This window comes from Prionailurus bengalensis, chromosome F2 (assembly GCF_016509475.1).
Source record: "Prionailurus bengalensis isolate Pbe53 chromosome F2, Fcat_Pben_1.1_paternal_pri, whole genome shotgun sequence".
In the NCBI taxonomy this organism is placed as follows: Eukaryota; Metazoa; Chordata; class Mammalia; order Carnivora; family Felidae; genus Prionailurus; species Prionailurus bengalensis.
The window spans coordinates 46,343,109-46,368,550 of record NC_057353.1 but is presented as its reverse complement, the minus strand read 5'-3'; the positions used below and the strand labels follow the sequence as shown (position 1 = coordinate 46,368,550).

Here is a 25,442-nt window from a genome sequence, read left to right as displayed (position 1 = left end):
TGGTACACTTATATATTGTACTGCTAGGTAGCATCTTTATCACCTCACATAATTATTTCTTTTCTGTGGTGGGAATAATTAAGATCAGTCTCTTAGCAAGTTTGATGCTTATAATATTGTTGTCTACAGTCATTATGCTGTGCATTAGTTCTCTACGACTTAGCCGATCTTCTAGTGCTAGTTCGTCCATGTAAACATCTCTCCTGTTCCCCCAACCTGGTAGTTCTACGTAGTAACTATTATTTTTCTATTTTTAGGAGTTTGGCTTTAAGATTCCACATAAAAGTGATATCATACAGTATTTGTCTCTGACTTATGTCACTCAGCATGTCCTCAAGGTCTAGCCATGTTGTCACAAATGGCAGGATTTCCTTCTTGTGACTGAATAACATTGCATTGTCTGTTGTGTATGGGTATGTATAATCTTTATCCATTCATCAGTTGACGGGCATAAACTGTTTCCATATCGTGACTGTTGTGAATAATGCTACAATAAATATGGGATTGCATAACCTTCAATATCCTGTTTTCATTTCTTGGGGTATATACCCACAGTGGAATTGCTGGATCATATTGATAGTTCTATTTCTAGTTTTTTTGGAGGAACCTCAAAACTGTTTTCCATAGCGGCTGCAGTTTACAACCCCACTAACAGGGTACAAGTGTTCCTTTTTGTGCACCTTCTCACCAGTGCTTCTCTTGTCTTCTTGAGGACAGCCATTCTAATAGGTGTGCGGTGACACCTCATTGTGATTTTGTGATTAATGATGTTAAGCATCTTTTCATGTAACCTCTAGGCCATTTTGAAATCTTCTTTGGGAAAATGCCTATTTTTTATTTGGATTGGTTTTCATTATTGAGTAGTGTGAGGGTGTGTGCAGATTGTGTGTGTGTGTGTGTGTGTGTATTTTTCTTGTATAAAACTATATGCTGGTGACAGTTGGAGCCTGGGTTCTCTGCACAGAGACTCTGATGTGGTCCTTTGTAAGATGGTCAGTGAATTCCTGATAGGTGACTTGGTAAACACAGTCAGAAGTGAGCTGTAGGTCTTGGAAATGGCATCAAAAACAGCTTTGGCAAAGTTGACCAGAGGGTGGCAGTGCAGCCCCTGGCTGAGGTGTAGCAGTCATAAATACCAGCCATCATCGTAGCTTCTTGGGCACAGAGGCTGAGACAAAGCCAGTGCCTCTGGGCAGGGATGAGGTGCACTGGCACAGAGCCACAGCAGCAGGTCACCTTGCGTGGCATGGTGTGGGGCTTGTGGATCTTGTTCCTCCAGTAGCCTCGCCGTACAGGGACAATGGAAAACCTGGCCAAGACGATGGCCCCATGGATGGCTGTGGCTACCATCGAGCACTTAATACCCAGAACAGCATGTCCATTGTAATCTCTGCTGGCAACAAATACCTTGAACCTGGTCCACTGGCGAGCAAGGGTTTGCTTTTGAACAGTCATAATTTTTAAAACCTCATCCTTGAGGGATGCCCCTAGCACACAAAAAAAGTCAATGATCTCAGATTCCTTAATGGGCAGGGAGAAGAGAGAAATCTCCACCAGGGACATGATCTTCATGTCCTTGACCAGGCAGCCCAGCTTGGTAATGGGGATCCACTTCTTGTCCTCAGCCTTGCCTCCACAAGCGCCTTGGCCTTGGTCTTAGCCATGGCCCAACCACAGCGGTAACCCCAGCCCTGGATGCTGCTGCCCAAGCCTCTGTGGAAGCCACCATGACCTCCCATTCCAGGGCCCCCAGGCCCTCCAGGTCTAACTAACACCAGTGCCATCCGCCACTTGGCGTTTTCTCAAAATGTTTATATATTTTGGATATTAGCCTCTTACCCAATATATGCTTTGCAAACGATTTTCTCCGATTCTGTACCTTTTCATTTTGTTGATTTCTTTTGCTGTGCAGAAGCTTTTCAATTTGATGTAGTCCCACTTGTTAATTTTTGCTTTTGTTGTTTGTGCTTTTGGTGTCATGTGCAAAAGTCATTGCCAGGATTGGGGCACCTGGGTGACTCGGTTGGTTGAACTTCTGACTCTTGATTTTGGCTCAGGTCATGATCTTATGGTTCATGGGATTGAGCCCCACATTGGACTCCGTGCTGACAGCCCAGAGCCTGCTTCAGATTCTCTCGTTTCCCTTTGCCCACTCCTCTGCTTGCATGCTCTCTCTCTCAAAATAAGTAAACATTAAAAAAAGAAATTGCCAAGATCAATATTGAGGAACTTCTTTCCTGTTTTTTTGTTGTTTGTTTTTTCTAGGAGTTTTACGGTATCCGGTCTTATATTTAAATCTTTGACCTATTTCAAGTTAATTTTTGTGAGTGGTATAAGATGAGGGGTCCAGTTTCACTTTTCTGTGTTTATCCCATTTTCCCAACACAATTTGTTGAAATACTATCCTTTCCTTACCGGGTATTCTGGCTGCCTTGTTGAGTGTTAGTTGACCATATATGTAGTGGTTTAATTCTGGGCTTTCTGTTCTCTTCCACTTGTCTTTGTGTCTTGTTTTTATGCCAGTACCATGCTGTTGCAATTACTAAAGCTTTGTAGTATAGTTTGAAATCAGGAAGTGTGATGCCTCTGGCTTTGCTCTTCTCATGATTGCTTTGGCAATTTGGGCTCTTTTCTGGTTCCATAGAAGTTTTAGGGGTTTTGTCGTTGTTTGGTTTGGTTTCTATGTTTGTGAAAAATGCCATTGGGTCTTTGATAGGGATTGCATTGAATCTGTAGATGGCTTTGGGTAATAGGGACGTTTTAACAATATTAATTCTTCCAATCCATAAGCATGGAATCCTTTTCCATTTGTGTAAGGTTTGATTTCTTTCAATGAGGTCTTGTAGTGTTTGCTGTACAGATCTGCCTTGGTTAAATTTAGTCTGGGTATTTTGTTTTTGATGCTACTGTGAATGGGATAGTTTTTACCTCTTTTTCAGATGCTTATGGTTACAGAAATACAACTGATTTGTCAATTTTATATCCTGCAACTTGACTAAATTTATTGATTAGTTCCAATAGTTTTTTGAGTCTTCGGGATTTTCTCTATATACAACATAAACTGCAAGAAAATTTTTGCTTCTTCCTTTCCAATTTGGATGCCTTTTATTTGTCTTGCCTAATTCTTTTAGCTAGGATTCCCAACACTTGTATTAGGAGTGGTGAGAGTGGGCATCTTTGTCTTGTTCCTAATCTTAGAGGAAAGCTTTTGATTTTTCACTGCTGAGCAAGTTAGGTGTGGGCTTGTCATGTATGGCCTTTATTGTGTATGTTCCTTCTGTTTCCAGTCTGTAGCGTTCTTAAAATGAAAGGATATTTTGTCAAATGCTTTTCCTGCATCTGTTCAGGTGACTGTGTGATTTCTATCTTTCATTCTATTAAATGGTGGTATACGAAACTGCTTTGCCCATGTTGAACCACGCTTGATCCCAGGGATAAATCCTACATAGTCATGGTGTACAATCCTTTTAATGTGTTCTTGAATTTGGTTTGCTAATATTTTATGGAGAACTTGCAGATCTACAGTCATCAGAGATACGGGTCTTTAGTTTTCTTGTAGGTCCTTATCTGGCTTTGATATCAGGGTAAGGCCAGCCTCATAGAATTGGCCTAGAAGTATTCCCTCCTCTTCAATTTTTTGGAAGAGTTTGAGGATTGTTAACTCTTCTTCACGTTTGGTGGAGTTTCCCAATGAAGCCAGTTGATCCTGGAATTTTCTGTTAGGATTTGATTACTAATTCAATCTCTTATTATTAATCTGTTCAGATTTTGTTTCTTTCTGATTCAGTCTTGGTGAATTCTGTGTTTCTAGGAACTCATCCATTTCTTCAGTTACTTAATTTGTTGGCCTGCAACTGTTCATGGTAGACTCTTACGATCCGATGTATTTCTGTAATGTCTCTTCTTTCATTTCTGATTTTGCCTTTTTTTTCTTAGTGTAGCTAACAGTCTGTCAATTTCATTTATCTTTTTGAAAAATGTTTTGTTCTTTTTTTGTATTTTTTTCTTGTCTCTTATTTCTGATCTTTATTTTCTTCCTTCTTCTAGCTTTGAGCTCAGTTCTTTTTATAGCTCTTTAGGTGTAATGTGAGGCTGTTTGAGATCTAACTTCTTAACATATGCATTTATCATTCTAAACTTCCCTCTCAGAACTGCTTTTGCACAGGTTTGCTGTTTCCATTTTCAGTTGATAAATTTTATTTCCCTTTTAATTTCTTCTTTGACCCCACTCGTTCAGAATTGTGTTGTTTCCACATATTTACAGATTTTCCAGCTTTCCTTTTGTTGACTTGTAGTTGCGTACCATTGTGGTCAGAAGATAGATTTCAATCTTCTTAAATTTGCTAAGACTTGTTTTGTGTCCTATCATATAATCTATCCTGGAGAATGTTCCTTGTGTACTTGGGAAGAATATATTCTGTTGCTATTGGATGGAAAGTTCTATATGACCATTAGGTCCATTTGGTCCAAAGTATGATTTAATTCTAACATTTCCTTGTTGATTTTGTCTGGATGATTTACCCATTGCTCTAAGTGAAGTATTAAAGTCCTCTACTATTATTCTATTCTCCACATCTCCATTCAGATTTGTTAGTATTTGCTTCATATATTTAGGTGCTCCAATGTTGAGTGCATACAGTTTACGATTATTGTATCATCTAACTGTAGTGACCCCCTTTATTATATAATGACCTTCTTTGTCTCTTACCACTCTTGGCTTAGTTTGTTTGGTCTAAGGGCAAGTACAGTAATCCCTGCTCTTTTGGTTTTCACTTGCAAGTAGTATCTTCTTCCATCACTTCACTTTAAACCTATGTGTGTTAAAGCTGAAGTGAGTCTCTTGTACAGAGCATATAGTTGTCTTTTTTTTTTTTAATCCAGCCATTCTGTGCCTTTTGATTGGTGAATTCAATTTACATTTAGAGTAATTATTGATATGTAGGGATTTACAACTGCCATCTTCCTGGTTGCCTTCCTGTTCTATATTTCCATTGTTCCTTTTCCCCAGTTCTTTCCTCCCTTCTGTTCCCCTCTCCATTTGTTTCAACTCTGTAAATTGATTTTCCACAGTAGTATATATGGTTTCCCCTTTATCTTTTGTGAATCTAAATTTTTTAACATGAGGTTTACATAGAACATTTCATACATGGAAGAGTCCATTTTATGCTGATAGCAACTTATCTTCATTTGTCTATAAAGGGTCTATTCATCTTTTACTCTTATATATATTTTCTGACATCAGATTTCTTTTTATATTGTGTACTGTCAGCAAATTATAGTAGCAAGTTATTTTTAATACTCTTTCCCTAAAGGAAAAGGTGAAACGTACTCAAATTCAGAAAATTCTAATTCTTTAAGATGGTATACTATAGTTGTGGCTAATATGCCATTTTATAGAATTAGAGTTTTCTAAATTTGAGTATTTTTCACTTTTACCAGTGTATAGATGGTTTTATGTCACTGATTAGCATCTTTTTATTTCAGCTTGAGGAACTCCTCTCAGCATTTCTGCAGGGTAGACCTAGTGGTGATAAATTTTTTCAGCTTTGGATATTGGGCAAGTCTTTCTCCTTCATCGCTGAAGTGTAACTCTGGCTGAAAGTTTTTATCTTTTGAGACTTTGAATGTCATTCTAGGGTTTCGCCACTGAGAAATACGTGGACAGCCTAATGGGGCTTCCTTTGTAAGTTACACTCCCCCAGCCGTCTTTAGGATTGATTTTTGGTGGTTTCCTTGTATCATGTCTGGGAGGTGTTTCCACATTGAGATACTATGGTGATCTATGTGAGCTCTGTGACTTTGGATGTTCAAGTCCTTTCCCCCAGGTTTGGGGAATTTTCAATTATTTTTCAAACTACATTTTCTGCCCCCTTCTCCCTTTGGTCTTCTGCATCATTTGAGAATTTGTATTCTCTAAGTCATTTCTTCTGTCTTCCAATTGCTCTATTCTACAGAGGCTTGCTATAGTAGTCTTCATCTCATTCACTCAATTCTTCAACTCCAGAATTTGGTTCTTTTTTGTAATTTCTCTCTGTTGATTTCATGTTTTCCTTCCTAATATCATTGAGTTTTCTTGTAGCTTGTCGTGTTCTTCAAAACAGCTATCCTGAATTCTTTATCAGCTAGATCTGCAACATCCTATGTCTTTGTGTGTAGTCGTTGAATTATTGGTGTCTCTTGGAGGGTGAAATATTTTTTCATGTTCCTTGTACGTTTGCATGGCTATTTTCACATCTGAAGTAACAGACGCCTCCCGAGTCTTCACCGGTTGCCGTCAGATGAGGTACTATCACTGGTGTCACTACATCAGAGGTGTCCTCAGCCTTTGAATGGGTGAACCTGCTCCACTCTTCTTGCGCCCTCTAGTGGCAGAATTCTTAAACTTTTCCATCTTTTCTTGTAACTCAAGTCTAGCTGCTGGAACCTTTTGTTTTCCAGAAGGTGGTGCTATAGCTCCACAGCTCTAGTGTGTGATTTCTCCCTTGCCCACAGACTCTTGGTCCATTTTTCTGAGAAAACTCTCATCACCGGGCCTGCTCTCACTGCCCCGCTCAGGAGCACGCAGGGGGATCCAGCACATAGTGAGAGGTGGCGTGAATTTAACTCAGGGCTTTGGGGAGGCTTGTGGACCCAGTGGGGCAATCTGGTGGGGAGGTCTTTGAGTGGGATACTCCCAGAGGCATATGGGCAGACTTCCTGCTGAAGTCTTGAGGAACTGCATTCTTTTAATGCTCTTTGATATTCCTGTCTACAGTTCCTTCACCTTGTCTTCCCTCCCCTCAGTCATGAAGTTCCCACTTCAGTACCCTGGCTGTCACTGGACAGAAATGGGTTTCTCCAGCCATGACCCACACAACTGGCACCGCTGGGCACTCACAGCTTTCCACCTCCTCTGAAGGAGAGGTGACCACTGCCAGACAGCCCCGTGCAGCTAGGTGCTGGGTACGTAACTGTCAACAAAAGAGTTTCCTTTTTATGTCTCTACTGTAAAGTTTACTAACATTAAAAAAGGAGAATCAGCTTTTCATTAATGAACAAAGAGTTAAAAAGAAAAATGTCAGTTTGACAGATACCATTTACCCCCAATGATTTTTTAAAATTCTATTAATTCCAAAAGATTAAAGAATATGCAAATAATGAAAGTGATACTCACCTGTGATACTCACTTCTCAAGAAAGAATGCTCCAGAAAAAGAACTTGATAAAAACTATAGCAATAAATGACAGTACATTGATAGAGACCTGAATGTTTTATTGTAAGAAATACCTTTACTTTGACCCAGTTAACAAAGGAGATTTTAGTAAGACTTCACTTTTCCGTTAAGGGAATATATTGGGGGTGGGGGGGGGGCGGGAAAAAAGGGTGAAGACAACATCTAAACGTTGGGGAAAATGTGGAGGGGACAATGCAGGCTTAGTCTGCTTTTATACAGTTGTTTGGGAAACCGCACTTTAAAATCTAGTAAAAAGTAGTAGTAGAAATTTTTGCCAATTTTTGTTCTTTAATTAGGCAATGTTTCTACGTGAGAAAAGAAGTTCTCTTATAGCTCTAAGTTAATAATTTATTTAATAATCATTTCATATTGTAAGATTTAAGTGTTACATTTCACCTTAGCGGATTGTAATCCAGAAGTAGTATAAAATAGTATCTATATATATATATCATAGCAGGAAATAAAGGTGATATAATAATCACTGTTAATGATTTTCACTTTTAAAGAAATACACTTCTATCAAACTTAAGAGGAATCCTTTATGGCCCAAAGGAATGGAACTCAAATTTTTAACGAGTTATTAAAAGAAAATTTAGAATATAAATTAAAATGGACTTGAACAAGTTCCAAATATACTTATTAAATATAAAGATGTTAGCTCTGGTATGCAGGAAAATATTTACAACTAATAAAAGCATATCGTAGAATATACATGTTCTCTATATAAAAATACATAAAATATTTTACAGTCCAAACCAAAGGATCTTTTCGAAACCAGGTTTTATCCATGCAATGCTAGTACAATACCATCCCATTAGCACTACTGGAACTCATACATGCATGGAAGAAATCTAACAATAGCCTTCATTTAAAGCTCATACTTCCTTCTTAGGGCCTGTACATCTTCTAAAGTATAATGTTTGTTTGGTGTGTCTGAGAGGTCATCAAAGAGCTGTTCAATTTGCTCCTTTTGGTCCTTGCTAATTAGTGTCAACATCATCTGGAAGAAGGAGAAAAACTGTATTAGCTTCATTTAAAAATGAACATTTTAAAGTTACAGATACCCTAAAACAAAAATCAGTATCTATGTTTCACCACTTACCTTGAACCTTTCTGCTTTACTTAGATAGAAAAGATGCTGATACACCAAAGAAGGATCTTTCCCAATAAGATTATTTTTCAGAGACTGAATGAGGAGGAGGAATGTATCCCCTTCAAGTTTGTTACTCAACAACACTGGCAAATCTTTCGGTTCAGTGACGGCTAAAAGGTGTGCACAGGCCTCTTTATCGTTCCTCGTGCTGATGGCATTTATAACCTGACCAAATTCATAGGCATTGGTAGGCCTGGTGATCGGGAGTGTTTCACAGTATGCTGGTGGCCCATTGGTTGTGTCCTCCTTCCTGGTGGCAAAGCAGTCATTGGACACCTCCTCAGAGGTCCTTTCAGGCTCTTCTTCATGGCCTTCGTTCACCTTCATGAGGAAAAAAAAAATTATACTGTGACACAACAGCCACTGCACAAATTATTAAAATGGGAAAGAACTGAAAAACACTGGTAGACTCTATTTTAGTCAAATTCTAAGTGAAAAAAGTATATACTTTATAATGAATAGGAAAACCTACTCTTTTTAGGAAGTGTTAAGTATCCATTCATGAAAGTATGTTTTTAAGTTTAAAAAATTTTTGACACTGAAAATATGATCATGAGGTTTAGTTTTCTATGAAAGAAGACCTATAACAACTTTACCTCTTTTTCATGACAAATATTTCCTCACATTTAACAGAGACATGAACTTAAAATATTTTTTCTTCCCTCCTTGGAAAATACTTCTAGTTTCTCTCACATATTCGCCTCTTACTCTTAGCGGAAATGTATGATAAATGGGATATGATGTTAGCATCCACAAGGACACAGGAATTCATGAGCTGACATTCTTTACGGATGCCAAACGAAAAAGCTAGAGCGCAAGACATGGAGTTTGATTCTGGGATACTCCAAAATCTCCGATTAGGCCAGTCTTGTTTCAGAGTGCTAAAAAGGTCTCAATCAATCAAAAAATCCCTATGGGGTATGGCTGGCAGGGCCACTGACACTGAATGAGTCCTGTCAGGATTCTCCAGGTGTACCCTGAAGCAAATAGGCTTCCAGAGCAATCTGGAGCAGAAACAATGCAAACTATAGGCCAGGTGGGGGTGTCTGGGGGAGAGAAAGGAGAAACCTCAAGAATGCAGACTCCCAGTACCCTCGATGGACACAAGCTGGGATCTACAGTGGCTAATTATAGCAAAGGAAAGTTTTGTCTTTATAACTGGTTAAAATGCCTTTACTGGACATCCAAGTAAAAAGAAAATAATTTTTTTTTTTTTGTAGAACTCAGAGAAATAGGATTTTAGCATCTACGAAATCCCCAAAGAGTACTTTCAAAGTTAATCAAATACAAATACCTCTTGAATTTCAATTTTCCTTCTCTCTTTTTCTTTGTTGAATGAAGCATTATCCTTAAGGAGTCTGGTTACCTCTTCCAGTTCCATCTTTGCCTCAATAATACTTGAATCCAGCAGAAGAACTTTATTGAGATCGTTTAAGCTTTTCTGATAATCCTGAAAGTAGAAAGGCAGAGAAAATAATTTTTATGACAAAAGAAGAGGCACAGATTAACCCAAGCAGGAGTGAGACTGAGGGGCGGAGTGGCACAGAATGTGTGCAGTGGGCTCCCTGTAGGGCCAGATTACAAAGTCAGGCCCACAAAGTAGTCTCGGACTGAAATATTAAAACCCATAAAAGCGAGCACAGAATCTGGAGTTCTTAGACTCCAGTTCACTTGTGTATCACAACCATCAGTCCTGGATGTACAGGAGGCGTTTGCTGTCTGTGAAATGAACGAACAGCCTCATGTTAGTACCTACCTAAAAAACTGGAATGGGGCGCCTGGGTGGCTGTGGGTTAAGCGTCCGAATCTCGATTTCGGCTCAGGTCACAATCTCACGGTTCATGAGTCTGAGCCCAAGTCAGGCTCTGTGCTGACAGTGTGGACCCTGTTTGGGATTCAGTCTCTCTGCCTCTGTCTTTCCTGCCCCCACCAAAATAAACTTAAAAAAAAAAAAAAAATCCTACTTATTTAGACTCTTGAGTTTCAGTTTTCTCATCTTTAAGGATAACAAAACTTTCCTACTCGAGTTTTCACAAAGCTGTACCAAGCATAAATGAAGTAGTAATACGAGCGGTTTGAACTTTCATAAAGGGTGATACAAATGTCAGCTGTCACGTCGTATCCTGTACCATAAAAAAACCCTTCAAAGTTGTATACTGTTCAAATAGGCTAGCGTCGACATTTATTCTTCCATCGAGTCAGACAATACGCTGGGAGAGGTTGAGGGCAAAGAAAGGGCATCTAAACGCATAGCAGAATGTGGTAGCTGAGACAGAGGCCACAAAATCAGTCTGATGTGACAGGCCATATTCTAGAATTACAGACTACACCAATGTTCTGATTAAGCCAAAGTTAATTCTGTGAGGAGGCAAAGAATTGCAATGATGTATAACCTCCCTAAGTATTCATGACCTACCAATAACGGCCTGCTCTGGAGGCTGGGGCACAGGAAGCTAAGCTTGTGGTTACGTGACGTTCCTGGGGGACTAGCTGTGATGCCACATCCCTTCTCCCTCTGTCCAGCAGGACACTGCAGCAAAAGTGATTTGTTTAAACAGATAAACTTAAATCTGCTCAAATTCATTAGAAAAGGTAAATTGTTTACAAACAATAGTACATTATAAACTATTAGGAACAAATCACATACCATTGTGTCACAACAGTACAGCTGGAACCAGCTACAGAAAACCCAAATGACACCGTATTTCCATCCTAAGTGTTCATGCTAGGAACCATACCGAAAGGCAAGCAAGTGGGGCAGCAGGGCAAGCTGAGGTAGTTCCTGCTAACTCTGACCATTCTCAGCATTTTGAAAGTATTAGTCTACTCTCACAGCAGCCCTGTACATACTAATTTCTGTCCCCATTTAAAAGGTCAGGGAACTGAGGCACAGAGAGAGATAATTCTTGGGATGATCGAGGCAGCAATGACCAGAAAGTGAACGGGAATACAGTTGTGGAATCCTAGCGAGAAGCCTGAAAACAGATTTGTGAGCTACAGCCTTGGAAATGAAAGTCCACCAGTCACGGAGTCAGTATGTATGGTTTTTCAACCCATTCAAGAAAAATCTATGCATAAAGAGCAATCTGTCTGGTTGAAGGAGACCTAAGAAAATAGGAAATACACTTCGATAAGAGTTAAAACAGAGGCGAGCAAATGTAAAGAGAAAAAGAGCCAGAAAAGTGGAGACACTGGAAGACAAGGGCCCGCGGGCCAGATCCCAAAAATGGTCACGCAGCCTGGCCCTGGCCCTTATGGAAGTTTCTGTCTTATGAAGGGAAACAATATAAAAAAGTAAACAAATAAGTATGGACTATCACTAATGCAAGTAAGAAAACCAAGGTTTCCGATGATACTAACGAGGAGGAAGGAGTCTTTGTTTTAATTTTTTTTTTTTAACGTTTATTTATTTTTGAGACAGAGAGAGATAGAGCATGAACAGGGGAGGGGCAGAGAGAGACGGAGACACAGAATCTGAAACAGGCTCCAGGCTCTGAGCTGTCAGCACAGAGCCCAACGCAGGGCTCGAACTCACAGACTGTGAGATCATGACCTGAGCCGAAGTCGGACCTTCAACTGACCGAGCCACCCAGGCGCCCCAAAGGAGTCGTCTTTTGACACAGTTGTCAGAGAACACAGGACCTGAAGACAAACAGCCACGCGGGAGGGAAGAGCAGAGCATACACGAAGAGAAAAGTATGGCTCTGGCAAAAAAGAAGACGTTCAAAGTTGCTAATTATACCATTAGGCCTTAAAAAAAAAAAGTATAATCACATGTGCTTGTGATAATATATATATTAATAGATGCACTTAAACTGTAATAAGAGTTATGTTACTTTTTGATATTTTTGGCCTTCTAGCATACCCAATTAATTGGCTGCAAATTCCTTAATGCAAGCACAATGTCTTATTTACCACTCCGCTCCCACAGTCTAGCACGTACGTTAAGTGGCACTCGATTAAAGAAAGAAATTCTAAGACAAATACCATATGATTTCATTCACATGTGGAATTCGAACAAATGAACACGGGGTGGGGGAGGAGGCAAACCAAGGAAGACTCTTAACTCTGGAGAACAAACTGATGGTCACCAGTGGGGAGGTGGAGGGGGGTACAGGTGAACTAGGTGTTGGGGATCAAGGATCTAGGCGCTTACTGTGATGAGCGCCAGGTGTTACACTAAGCGCTGTATCACTAAAGTCTACACCTGAAACTAGTATTGCGTTGTATGTGAACTGAAATTTAAACAAAAACTTGGGGAAAAAGGAATTCTAAGTGAAAGCCCCGTGATTTTTAAAACTGGCGTGTGTGTGTGCGTGCTACTAACTACAGGCAGGGCACCTGCTCCTCGTGAGCCTCTGTGCCAGCCCCTCCCAGACACGCCAAGGAAGTGGATCCAGGCATGACTTCTGGTGCGTTTTGTAAGCAGTTGTCGCTTTTGAAGATACTGAAACTAAATTCGCTTGGCACATAACTCAAACTACAGGACATATAAACAAAACTGCAAGGAATCAAACCAGAAAAACAAACTGCCGGCCTCATAATCTAGTGGGTTGGATTACTCAAATTTGGGATCATCTTTCTGCAGAGTACAATTTCTAGAATGCATTCCAAAGGAGTATAAAAAGTCTTTCATTAGGTACACCTCTCACATTGTGTCAGGAAGACAAGTTCCAAGAGTCAGGCAACCAGCATGGAGTAAACCTGCTCTAACAGTCTGGACATGCATACACTCGTGAGTCATCACACACACCTACCCTCACGTACCTGAATTCATCAAGCTCAGAGAAAGCTGAGGGAGTTTTGAAGAAGCCTCTCTTAATTCATGGTGCCACATACCATCTAAGGAATCTATACGTGAGGTTTATAAATGAGCGTGTTGCTAACAAAAAAAGCAGGAGTCGGGTGGGGGGGGGGGTCAGGTCACGTGCGCACCGTGGCACAAACCTGCAGGGAAGGTGGCGCACCCCAGCTCCATGGAGACGGGAGTTCCCGTGCTCAGGACCCTTCTGGACCTGGGCCGACGCACTTCTTTACCCGGCTGTTCATCTGCATCCTTTATAACAATCTGGGAGGGGCGACAGGGAGGGCAGGCAGCTGCGTAGCTCCAATGGTCTGGAGGTCACAGCACAGCCTCCGTGTGGCAACCTCAGTGCATGTGCGATGCAGAAAGTCCTGACTCCTCAGGGCGCAACAAGCACAGCTCATATGCTGCACTGTAGAAAAACATGACCGCCCTCTCCCAACAAAACCCAGGTTTTACAGAATATATTTTTAGTATTTCCCCGTCAGTGATGGGCAGGAACTAAAAGAATTACCTCAAACTCAGTAACGTCAAACCTAACTATCCCCCTCCCCACTCAAGCCTCTCCCTCCTCCTGAATACCCTCCATTATTGCACTGCACCACTCAGCTACCCAAGCCAGTAACCCTGGAGGTACCACCTTTGTTCCTTCCTCTGTCCATCTGCTCAGTAGGTCCTGTCGACTTTACCTTCAAACAACCTTCAGTTAATCTCTCTGTTACGGGCTGTGTTCCCCTCCTAAAAATTCCTATGCTGAAGTCTTAACCCATAGCACTTTAGAATGTACACTTCAGAACGTAATTTGGAGACAGGTTTTCATTTTTTAGAGAGCGAGCAAGCGAGTGTAAGCGGGGGAGGGGCAGAGGGGGGAGAGAGAGAATCCTAAGCAGGCTTCACGCTGTCAGTGCAGAGCCTGACATAGGGCTCAATCCCATGACCCCGGGAACCATGACCTGAGCTGAAATCGAGAGTTGTACGCTCAACCGACTGAGCCACCCAGGCACCCCTGGGGATAGATTCTTTAAAGAAGTAATCAAGTTAACGTGAGATCATTAGGGTGGGTCCTATCCAATATGACTGGTGTCCTTAAAAAAAGAGGAAAGTGGAAGACAGACATATACAGACAGAAGACAACGTGAAGATACAGGGAAAAGACAGCCAACCGCAAGCCCAGGAGAGGGGCTAGAACACATCCTTCCTTCACAGCCCTCAGAAGGAGCCATCCCTGCTGACGCCTTAACCTCAAGATTAAGAACTGTAAGAACTCTAACAAAATAAAGTTCTGTTGTTTAACCCGTGATGTGGGTACTTTGTTATGGCAGCCCTGGCAAACTAATAGGCCTTCTCTCTTCCCTCTGCCATTACCTTCCTTCAGGCAGCTGACCTGGTAGCTTCTAACCAATCTCCCTACCCCGTGCTGGGTCCCCAGTGATCCACCTTCCACACTGCTGGCAAATCTGACCCATTGTGCCCTCCTTGACCACATAGCCTTTAGGGGTTCCCACCACCTTCAGGATCAAGCCTAGTCACCACAGCATGACCCCCGGGCCTTTCATGATCTGACCATCTCTCTCCATCCCCACTCCTACTCACAGCTGGTCTCTTTCTGTACCAATTCATGAACAAGTTCATAACATGTGGGTGGGGAAATATCATAGCAGCTATATTAATAGCCCCAAAACTAGAAACAGCTGAATGTAATTAACTGGTGAATATGTTAAAAAAAGTTGTGGTATAATCAGTAATAAAAATTAGCAATAAAAAAGAACAATTCCTGGGGCGCCTGGGTGGCTCAGTCGTTTGGGCATCAGACTTTGGCTCAGGTCATGATCTCAAGGTTCATGAGTTCGATCCCCACATCGGCTCTGTGCTGGTGGCTCGGAGTCTAGACCCTGCGTCAGATTCTGTGTCTCCCTCTCTCTCTGCTCCTCCCCCACTCACGCTCTGTCTCGCTCTCTCTCAAAAATAAATAAAAAACATTTAAAAAATTTAAAAAAGAAACAATTCCTAATATTCACATAGTACAGATTAACTCTCAGATGCTATGCTGAGCAAAAAAAAAAAAAAAAAAAGCCAAACAGTAAATTCTATAGGACTATGTTTATATTACTGTCAAAAAGAAGCAAAACTAATCTACAGTGATAGAAACCAGATGGATGGCTGCCTGGGAGTGGGGGCAGAATAAGGGAAATAAAGAAAAATGGGCATAGGGAATTTCCTAGAGAGATGAAAGTAATATTTACCTTGACTGGAGTGATGGCTACATGAGAATTTACATTATTCAAAAGTCAATGACCAAATTAAGAAAACAATTCTACTTATAATTGCATCAAAAAGAATAAAATACCTAGGAATAAATTTAACCAAGAAGGTGAAAGCTTTGCACATTGAAAGCTATAACACGCTGATGAACCAAACTGAAGAAGACAGAAATAAATGGCAAGACTTTCCATGCTCATGGATGGGAAAAAATAATACCTTTAAAATGTTTACCCTACCCAAAGCAATCTATAGATTCAATGCAATCCCTATTCAAAATTCCAATGGCATTTTCCACAGAAATAGAATAAACAATCCTAAAACTTACTATATGAACCACATAACACCCCGAATAGCCAAAGCAATCTTGAAAAGGAACAAAAAGCTGGAAGCATCACACTTCCTGATTTTAAACATTACAGAGGTGCCTGCGTGGCTCAGTTGGTTAAGCATCCAACTTCGGCTCAGGTCATGATCTCGCAGTTCAGGAGTTTGAGCTCCACATCGGGCTCTGTGGTGACAGTTCAGAGCCTGGAGCATGGTTTGGATTCTGTGTCTCCCTCTCTCTCTGCTCTTCCCCTGCTCATGCTCTGTCTGTCTCTGTCTCTCTCTCTCAAAAATAAATTTTAAAAATAAAAAAATAAAACTACATTACAAAACTACAGTAATTAAAATAGTATGGTATTGGCATAAAAACAGACACAGAGATGAATAAGACAGAACAGAGAGCTCAGAAATAAAAAGCCATGCATAAATGGTCAACTAATTTATGACAAAGGGGCCAAGAATTCTCACTAGGGAAAGGACAGTCTTCAATAAATGCTGTTGAGAAAACTGAACCAGTGTCTTTACACTACACACAAATATCAACAAAAAAAAGATGGACCAAACTTGAACATAAGACTTGAAACCATAAACTTCTAGAAGAAAACATAGGTGGTAAGCTCCTTGATGCTGGTCTTGGGTTTTGGATTTGATGCCAAAAGCAAAGGTAACAAAAGCAACAATAAACAAGTGGACTACATCAAGCTTCTGCACGGTGAAGGAAACCATCAACAAAATGGAAACTACCAAGTGGGAGAAAATATCTGCAAATCCTGTATCTAATAAGCAGTTATCCAAAGTACACAAACAATTCACAGAACTCAATATCGAAAAAATAATCTGATTAAAAAATGAGCAGAGGAACTAAACAGACATTTTCCCAAAGAAGACATACAGATGGCCAACAGGTATATGAAAAAATGCTCCACATCACTAACCAGCAGGGAGATAGAAATCAAACGCACAATGAGGTATCACTCTTGTCAGAACGGCAATCACCCAAAAGATAAGAGATAACAAGTGCTGGTGAGGATGTGGAGAAAAGGAAACCCTCGTGCGCTGTGGGTGGGAATGGAAACTGATATAGCCATTATAGAAAACAGTATGGAGGCTCCTCAAGAAACTAAAATAAGACTACCATATGATCCAGCAATTCCACCTCTAGGTATTTATCTAAAGGAAATGAAAACATGAAATCTGCAAGACCTCTGCACTCCTGTGTTAACGGCAGCAATATTTACAACAGCCAGGACATGGAAACAACCTAAGTGTCCATCAATGAATGAACAGATAGAAAAAATGTGGTCTATTTACAGTCGTACAAAAGAAGGAAATCCTACCATTTGCAACAACATGGATGGATCCTGAGGGCATATGCTAAAAGTGAGGTAAGACAGAGAAAGGCAATTACCTTATGACTGCACTTGTACGTGAAATTTAGAAAACAAGACCAAAAACAGAACTGAATTTACAGACACAACAAACTGGTGGTTGTCAGAAGCAAGACAAGGACTGGGGAGTAGGTGAAATGGGTCAAAAGGCACAAACTTCCAGTTAAGAAAGAAAGAACTCATTGGATATAATGCACAGCATGGTGATACAATTAATAATATTGTATTGCATATTTGAAAGTTGCTACAAGCATAGATCTTAAAAGTTCTCATCACAAGAAAAAAAATTTCAACTATGTGTGCTGATGGGCTGCTAACTAGACTTACTGGTGATCATTGTGCAAATCAAATCATTAGGCTGTGTACCTGAAACTAATACAATGTTAGTTGTCAGTTGTATCTCAATTTAAAAAAACCTCTAAAGAGAAAAAAATTAAAAGATGTGAAAGCTTACAATGTGTGAATTTCATTGTATTAGACCCTAATCAAGTTGATTTTTAAGAAATAACAATTTCAAGAAATGCCATAGCCCGGTATGTTCTGACTTTTCTTTGTGACATTACTTTCTACAAATATGTACATTCATTCAAGTTTTCCATGCAGAAGAATTAGCCTAAAGAAAAGTGTAATTATACAATACTTTCTTTGCAAATAATGGTGTGGTTTTCTTAGAGAAGAATGCCACTCTAAAGCAGCCAGTTTAAGGCCCAAATCACCAATCTCTGATGTCTCTACCAACTTTTACTTGGTGAACCAAGCTTCCGTTCTGATGCCTTCCTCCCACCCCACAGACACCTCAATCCTTTGGTGGAGGAATCCAGTGGTTGCCTTCAGTGATTCAGTAACAAACATTCCTGTTCCATACAATGGATCTATCATTAACTAACAAAAGTCCTCGGAAAATCCGGAAATAAAATAATAATTTTTGAGCTGGAAGCAATCTTAGAAAATATCTAGCTCCACATTAAAGGTAGGGGAAATCTGAGGCCTATTCTAAGCTTTCAGGATTGGTTAGCATAGAACCAGGATTAAATCCCAGGATAATCTCACTCCCAAGATTCATGTTCATAAAAACCACATATTGTTTTCAGAGCTGAAATTTACTTATTAAAATGAAGATTTCCTCACCTTGAGTCCTTTATGAGCCAGAGCTCGTCTGTAGCACGCTTTTACATTCCTGTTATCTATCTCAAGTGCCCGATCACAATCCTGCTTTGCCTCTTCAAATTGGCACAGCTTCAAGTAACACAGAGCTCTGGTAGAATGTAATTATGAAAGCAAATACGTATTATGAAATGCAAAGACAACACTATAAATTTAGATAGTTAATAACAATCAGAACATAGCTCAATAAGTCTGTTGGCTGTCTCATTGAAGCCTAACATTTTACTCTAATTATGGCATTTTCTTGCAATATACATAATTATGGCACTGGGGATACAACTGCAAACAAGTACAGCTCAGGCCCCTCAAGAAGGCTATAGTCTAAGTGGAAGAGACAATTAAAATAAGCAAACATAATAAAATCTGAACAGGATGCTCTGGGAACACACAGCTGAGAATCTTACCAGATCTGGTGAGGCTGAGGCAAAGGCAAGAGTAATCAGGGAAGACTTCCCAGAAGAAGTTACATTTAAGTTGAAGCCCAGAGTGGGAGATGAGAATTGTCCAGTGTGAAGGCACTGGGCTGAGAGTTAAGATGCAGGAGGGGAGAGGGTGGCCAATGGCCCAGCAACGGCAGAGTCTCACAGTGAAAGACAGAGAGCAAGGTACTCTTGATGAACTAAGTGCCATATGGCTGGCTGGGTGCAGGGATGAGGTAGAAGGGCGGTCAGGCCAGATGGGGAAGAGCAAGGAGCCTGAGCTTTATCCTGAGCTTCCAGCAAGTCCACCAATGGGTTCTCAAATAGGGACTAACATGTTCACCATGTTTTAGGAAGATTAGTCGTGCTGCAATTCAGAGAATGAGATGAGAGGGAACAAGTCTGTGCTGTGGAGGGGGTAGCAGACATCTCGGAGGAGACAGTGGTGATGGGACATGGGTGAAGGGGAGGGCAGAGAGAAAGGCTCCCCCAAGAGGAATTTAGAAGTAGGACATCCGAGCTTGCAGACACACTAGGAGAGGGAGACATCGGTCAGGAAGGCAGAGAGGAGCGGAGTGCTTAGGTCTGGAGCCCACACAGAGATTTAGGGGGGACACAACTGAAAGGTAACGGAACTGAAGGGAGGATGCAATGGCTCAGAGAGTATGCAGAGTGAAAAAGGGACCTACACCTTCAGAACCGCGAGAACGGCTGGGAAAGAAAGGCCCATAGAGGAAGAAAAGAGCCAGGCAAGTGAGTGTCTGCACTGATGCTAAGAGGAGAGGCGGTTTCCAGGGAAAACTGAGTGGCCATTAATGCCCAGAACCGCAGAGGCTGAACAGAAGAAGAGTAGAAAACTACCTGTTGGAGTTAATGACAAAATTTTTAGCAAAATGGTTGCCAATAGAGGAAAACATGTACAAAAACAAAGCAGTGAGAAGTTAAATTAAAAAGAATTCATCTGAAATAGCTAGGAAATCTTGTGCTGGGAGTCCCTGCTCTTTAGGAACTAAGCCTTCTTCCTCATCACCCCAGACTCTACTTACTCCTAAAATTCCCCAATCACCAGATTTCTAGAGCGATCTTTTACCATTATGTGGTATAGATGGCCTCTAAACAGCTTTCCAGAACAATCTGCCTATTCTTGCTATGCACTGAAGGATGCTGGTCCCCTCTCTTAGGACTTCAAGAGAAAAAGGACACTTAAGAACTAGTTTGAAAGGGAGGTGACTCCTGCTCCTACACGGAGGATGATGCGCAGACCTGACTAAGCCACAGTGGGTCCAAACGGCCAAGACGGGACAGTGCAGCAACGTCAGGGCGGCGAGGACGGCCTGCGGAACCTGTGTCGCAGACCAACCAGACGCCCAGCCCGCCTCATGCTTTCCATCTCTCTGGAACTTCTATGGCCCCATCTCTTTAAAGAATACTCACCTAGGACAATATGCTATATAAATTCTCAAAATGATGGGAAAAAAATTCGGCAATTAATTTGTCTGTATATTTTAATAAAAAAAATGAACGTAAGAAATACATAAAGTTACAAAGAACTTGCCTGTTTGTATAAATGGCACATTCCTTGTTGTTAATCTTTAAGCATTCAATGTATTTACTAAGGGCATCTTTATAGTTTTTGTCCTTTACACATTGATTTCCTTCTTCTTTAAGGGTTTTAAACATTTTTTCATCTATGGGACACCCCCCAAGGGGAAAAAAAAAAAAAGAGGAAGGATTCATATAAGCACCTCTACAAAATCTTCAGTACATCTGTAAGTAGATATTCTATTGCAAATTAACCTGACCACACATACCATGCAGAGCTGAAGCCTACGTGGAACAAAACTTGGTATACAAATTAAAAAGACAAATTGGCTGTAAATAAAAATTACACAATTATTACAATATTTTTTCAAATTAGAAAATAAAATATAAGTAATTATATTATTTTATCCATATTGGTATGTCCTCTGCTGAAGATACAAACATCTACAGTGTTTGATGGGAAAACTATTTCATGAAAAATGAACAAACAAACCTGTTCATGCCTGAGGCAGACATCTGGCCCCACATTTCCTTGGAAAATCACACCTCCTCCACCCTCTGTCCTGTAGTTTAGGTAAAGCAAACCGTACCCTAGCCCTACCATTTGGAGTAATCTTTATTTTTTTACTAATCAGCACATATTATTTCTTTAGCCACAATAATCTAATTGGTCAGGGATGGGCCTATGAGAGCCAATAAGATACACTTAAGATTTCTGTGGCAGCTTCTGAAAATTCTTGGCTCTTTCCAGTGGAAAATGAGGAGGAAAGGAGAAGCTATTCTGCCATCCGATGATACAAAGAGTCTGTGTCTAAAAATGGGCTGAAAAGAGCAAGAGAGAGGTCAAGATAGAGAGCTAAATAAGAGTCTCCGAATCCTGAATCCAACCATCCCTGCAGCTACATTACTTGCGGACTTTTCCATGGTACGAGCCAGTAAACAACCTTTATTGCTTAAGCCATAAAGGGTTGGGTTTTCTGTTATCTTCAAAGAGAGAGTCCCAACTATTACCATTACCTGTTATCATGCAGTGATCATGGCTGACTCTCTGTTTAGGATCCATTTCCCCTTCCTAAGAGTGCCTTGATATTCATTCAGCTATCACCCCTCTCCTATTAACCCCAGGTGTTCAGGGGAAGCTGACTCCACTGATCAAGAACTCAGGCCTAAGCCAATCCAGGCATGGCATTCCTTCATCATAGGGACTGGCTCAGGAATGGACACATGACCCATTAGAGTAACTACCATTAGATTCTGGGCCAAGAAAGGAACAGGATAAAAAAGCTAGGGTTTTAGGTGTAACATATTTTCTCATTGTTAAATTAATGCCACCCAAAGCAATGGCGTCTCTCTCCCTTTAGACATTCTTAAGTGCACACATGAAGCCTAAAACTGCTGCAGTTCTATTATTTTCCATCAGAACTTGAGCCCTGATGAGCTGTGCCTCGTTTTAGGGCCTGCCTGAGCCCTTTCAGTTCCATGAGCCAAAACCATTCCTTACAACCTGTCAATAGATTTTCTGTTACTTGCAATCAAAGTTTTTTAACACACATAAAGTATGAATATCTAAAGTTTTAAATCTGTGTAAATTACCCAATGGAGTCACCTGATATAAAAATCCATAAATTAAAATTTAAAATATCTTTAAATTTTATAATCTAAAAATCTTAATACACTGAACTCGTAATATAAACTTGGAATATTAACAATAATCTTATTTGTCCCCTGCACAATGGCATGAAGTAGTAACTTCTCATCTTTTACTTTAAATCACAGAATATTAAAAAAAATTTTTTTTAAGTTTATTTATTTATTTAGAGAGAGACAGAATGAGCAGGGAAGGGCCAGAGAAAAAGGAAGGAGAGAATCCCAAGCAGGCTCTGCACCATCAGCACAGAGCCCGACACAGGGCCTGAACTGCTGAAACCTGAGATCACGACCTGAGCCAAAACCGAGAGTCAGACGCTCACCCGACTGAGCCACCCAGGCATCCCAATCACAGAGTATTTCTAATGTGTCATGTTTCAAAAGATCTCATACAATGGGGCCAATGACACTCCCCATAAATCTAGTATATATAAGCCCTAAAACATAAACAGAGTATTACTCTGTTTTAGGGCTTATATAACTTGCTGAAAAACTTTCCTTAAGCTTTTCCTCCCCCAGTGTTTTTAAACCTTCGGTATCTATTATAATAATCACATAAAAATGAACAGAAAGAAATGATTATACTTGTGCTTATAATTAGCTATCCCATATCTACGGTACAGTTAGTATATTCACTCTGTTAACAAACAGCTACCCTTTACTGACCCTGACCAAATGCTTTGTGCGAGGCTCTAATGGCAAACTCTAGAAAACCAGAGAGCCCCATGATTTTCCAAGGACTGCTAAATAATCATAAAGCCCTGGGGCACCTGGGTGGCTCAGCCAGTTAGGCTTCCGACTCTTGATTTTGGCTCAGGTCACAATCTCACCCCAAGTCTGCTTGGGATTCTCTCTCTCCCTCTTTCTCTGCCCCTCCCCTGCTGGCACACGTGCGCACGCTCTTTCTCCCTCTCTCTCAAAATAAATAAATAAGCATTTCAATAAATAAATAATCTTAAAGCCTCAGCAGATGTTCCCTGCATCTTCTTTCTAGTCAATGAAGAGGGTGAGGGTCTAAGAGAAGCCACTGGAACATCATGACTCAGGAATCTCAGGGTGTCTGCAAGATGAGGCTCAAGGAGATATACATAGATTTCCTAAGCAGGCAGGAGAAATGGGGCCTCAATGGCTTTACGCAGAAAGCAAGAGTGAAGTCAACACTTATTAAACACTGTACAACGTGATGAGGTAGGTACTAAGGGAATGCAGATATGTTAACAACTATGATATAAGGCAGAAGAAAATACCTGCTAGATATTTACATTGTAGGATTTTACTTTATTATTTCAAACACACCAATCTTATTATTTTAGCCCTGCCACATATAGGCATAGTAGTAAACTAATGCTATTTCTTTTTCTTATTAATAATTATGCTAGGGGCACCTGGGTGGCGCAGTCGGTTAAGTGTCCGACTTCAGCCAGGTCACGATCTTGCGGTCCGTGATTTCGAGCCCCGCGTCGGGCTCTGGGCTGATGGCTCAGAGCCTGGAGCCTGCTTCCGATTCTGTGTCTCCCTCTCTCTCTCTCTGACCCTCCCCCGTTCATGCTCTGTCTCTCTCTGTCCCAAAAATAAATAAACGTTGAAAAAAAAAAAATTTAATAATTATGCTAACTTAACCTTTATTATTTTGTATGCACATCTCCATTTATTCCTAAGAACTCCATGAGATAGTTACATTTCCTCCTTTCATACACACTAGGACACTGGATGCATGAAACAACTTAAGACTAGTTAGAGGGAGAACAGGGTCTTAACTTAAACCTGGGTCTGATGCCTGAGTTCATGTCCTTCTCCTTCTGCTTTACCGAGAAGATATACACACAGCTCAAGACAACCTGCACAAGAAAGGATTGTAGGCCTCCCCTACCTGTGATGCCAGGCTGGGAATGGCTACAGGAGTCTCCCACTTGGTCTGGGGGTGTCTCTGTAGCAGGCTGCCAAGCTCGTAAATGCGTGGAAGTGGGCACAGCAGGAATGGGTGACAGCTTCTCCCGCCAGCTTGGTCCATCCAGATTCATTAAAATTCTTGTTATCCTAAAAAGAAAATGAATTTTCTTGATTAACCATGCCATTTGTTTTTTATATCCATGAAGCTCAAATCAAGAGTAAGATTTACAAACATTGCATTTGTGTACTTCCCTGTAGAAAACAGTCTTAAGCTGTCTGCTGTCCACAGACCTTTAAATGGCCTTTAGAAGGACTTTTAAAAGTTGCCAAAACTATGTTAACTTTAGATCCTTTTTGTAGAAGAAAAAAGTGAAGGCCTTTCTAACTGGTTCAAAAAATATTTTTAATGTATATGCAATAAAACTGTATTTTTTTGAAAAAGTGAAAAATAAAAGCAAAATTTAGAAGGCCTAAAAGAAACGTCTTGCATAACATTTAATGTAATTACTAAACTGATAATGTATTACTCTGGAGAATAACCAAAAGCACTTCAGAATTTCTATGCCCAAACCATACACCAAAGACAGGTGTTCAAGACTAGCTGCCAAAAGTGATGAGGACAAGCTGTAACGTGGAATGCTGTTTTTTCTTAACACATTTCCATATTGCTAAGATACTCTTAACTTGTATTTTTTTTGCCTCTAAAATTATCCATTAACTACGTTTTCAAACACATAATGATGAAGGGACAAGATACTGGAGTCTACTACAAGGGCCCTTGTATTACTGACATTTACTCATGACCATCAAAAGGTTCAGATTAACATCTCCGATTATCACTGTGTCATCATTTTAAACACACAAAATATATTTAGACTTAAAACAAAATTGAATCATGCATTTGAAATGAAACTGGTTCCAAAAGGTATGCCCCGGGGCACCTGGGTGGCTCAGTCGGCTGGGCGTCTGACTTTAGTTCAGGTCATCATCTCACAGTTTGTGAGTTCAAGCCCCGCATCAGGCTCTGTGCTGACACCTAAGAGCCTGGAGCCTGCTTTAGATTCTGTGTGTGTGTGTGTGTGTGTGTGTGTGTGTGTGTGTGTGTGTGACCCTCCCCAGCTCACACTGTCTCTCTCCCTCTCTCTTTAGATTCTGTGTGTGTGTGTGTGTGTCTGACCCTCCCCAGCTCACACTGTCTCTCTCCCTCTCTCTTTCAAAGATAAACAAACATTTTTAAAAAATTAAAAAAAAAAAGGTGTGCCCCAAGACTGAGAAGGTTTACTGGTAATTAGGAGAATGCATTCAAGTTAGTTAACTCAATAGTACTTTTTGTGCGAATAGTTCTTATTTATCTAGACACAAATACAATGCACATACTTTTTCCCCAGTTTTTTAAACTGAAATTTCAGTTATGCTGAAATTGGTTATGCTAACCAACTCACATATTTTAGTGAAAAAAAATTTTTTTTGAAAAATAATGTAAAACCACCCACAAATGCAGAAAAAAAAAAAAGAAAAGCTTTAGAAAAAAGAATTTTCAAGCAAAACTTGTATTACCAGCAGAGAGGAAGGAAGAAGCAGCTGAAAAGAGATGATGTGTTGCCAGGGAGTAAATAAGTATATGCAGGGAAATTTA

At 40.4% G+C, this 25,442-nt stretch overlaps 1 protein-coding gene and 1 pseudogene across 1 annotated transcript in view; both read right to left on the bottom strand.

Annotated features, from left to right (window-relative positions):
- Positions 1-568: 568 nt before the first annotated feature.
- On the bottom strand, positions 569-1,956 carry LOC122495664 (annotated as a pseudogene).
- Positions 1,957-7,234: 5,278 nt separating this feature from the next.
- SPAG1 (sperm associated antigen 1) overlaps positions 7,235-25,442 on the bottom strand; it is a 70,228-nt gene continuing 52,020 nt past the window's right edge. The window contains exons 14-19 of the mRNA XM_043601470.1: positions 23,787-23,953; positions 20,283-20,415; positions 18,273-18,399; positions 9,661-9,816; positions 8,316-8,687; positions 7,235-8,213 (exon numbers count right to left, since the gene is read on the bottom strand). Coding sequence (XP_043457405.1) covers positions 8,082-8,213; positions 8,316-8,687; positions 9,661-9,816; positions 18,273-18,399; positions 20,283-20,415; positions 23,787-23,953 — 1,087 coding nt within the window. The 3' untranslated portion in view covers positions 7,235-8,081. The remainder of the gene's footprint in view (positions 8,214-8,315; positions 8,688-9,660; positions 9,817-18,272; positions 18,400-20,282; positions 20,416-23,786; positions 23,954-25,442) is intronic.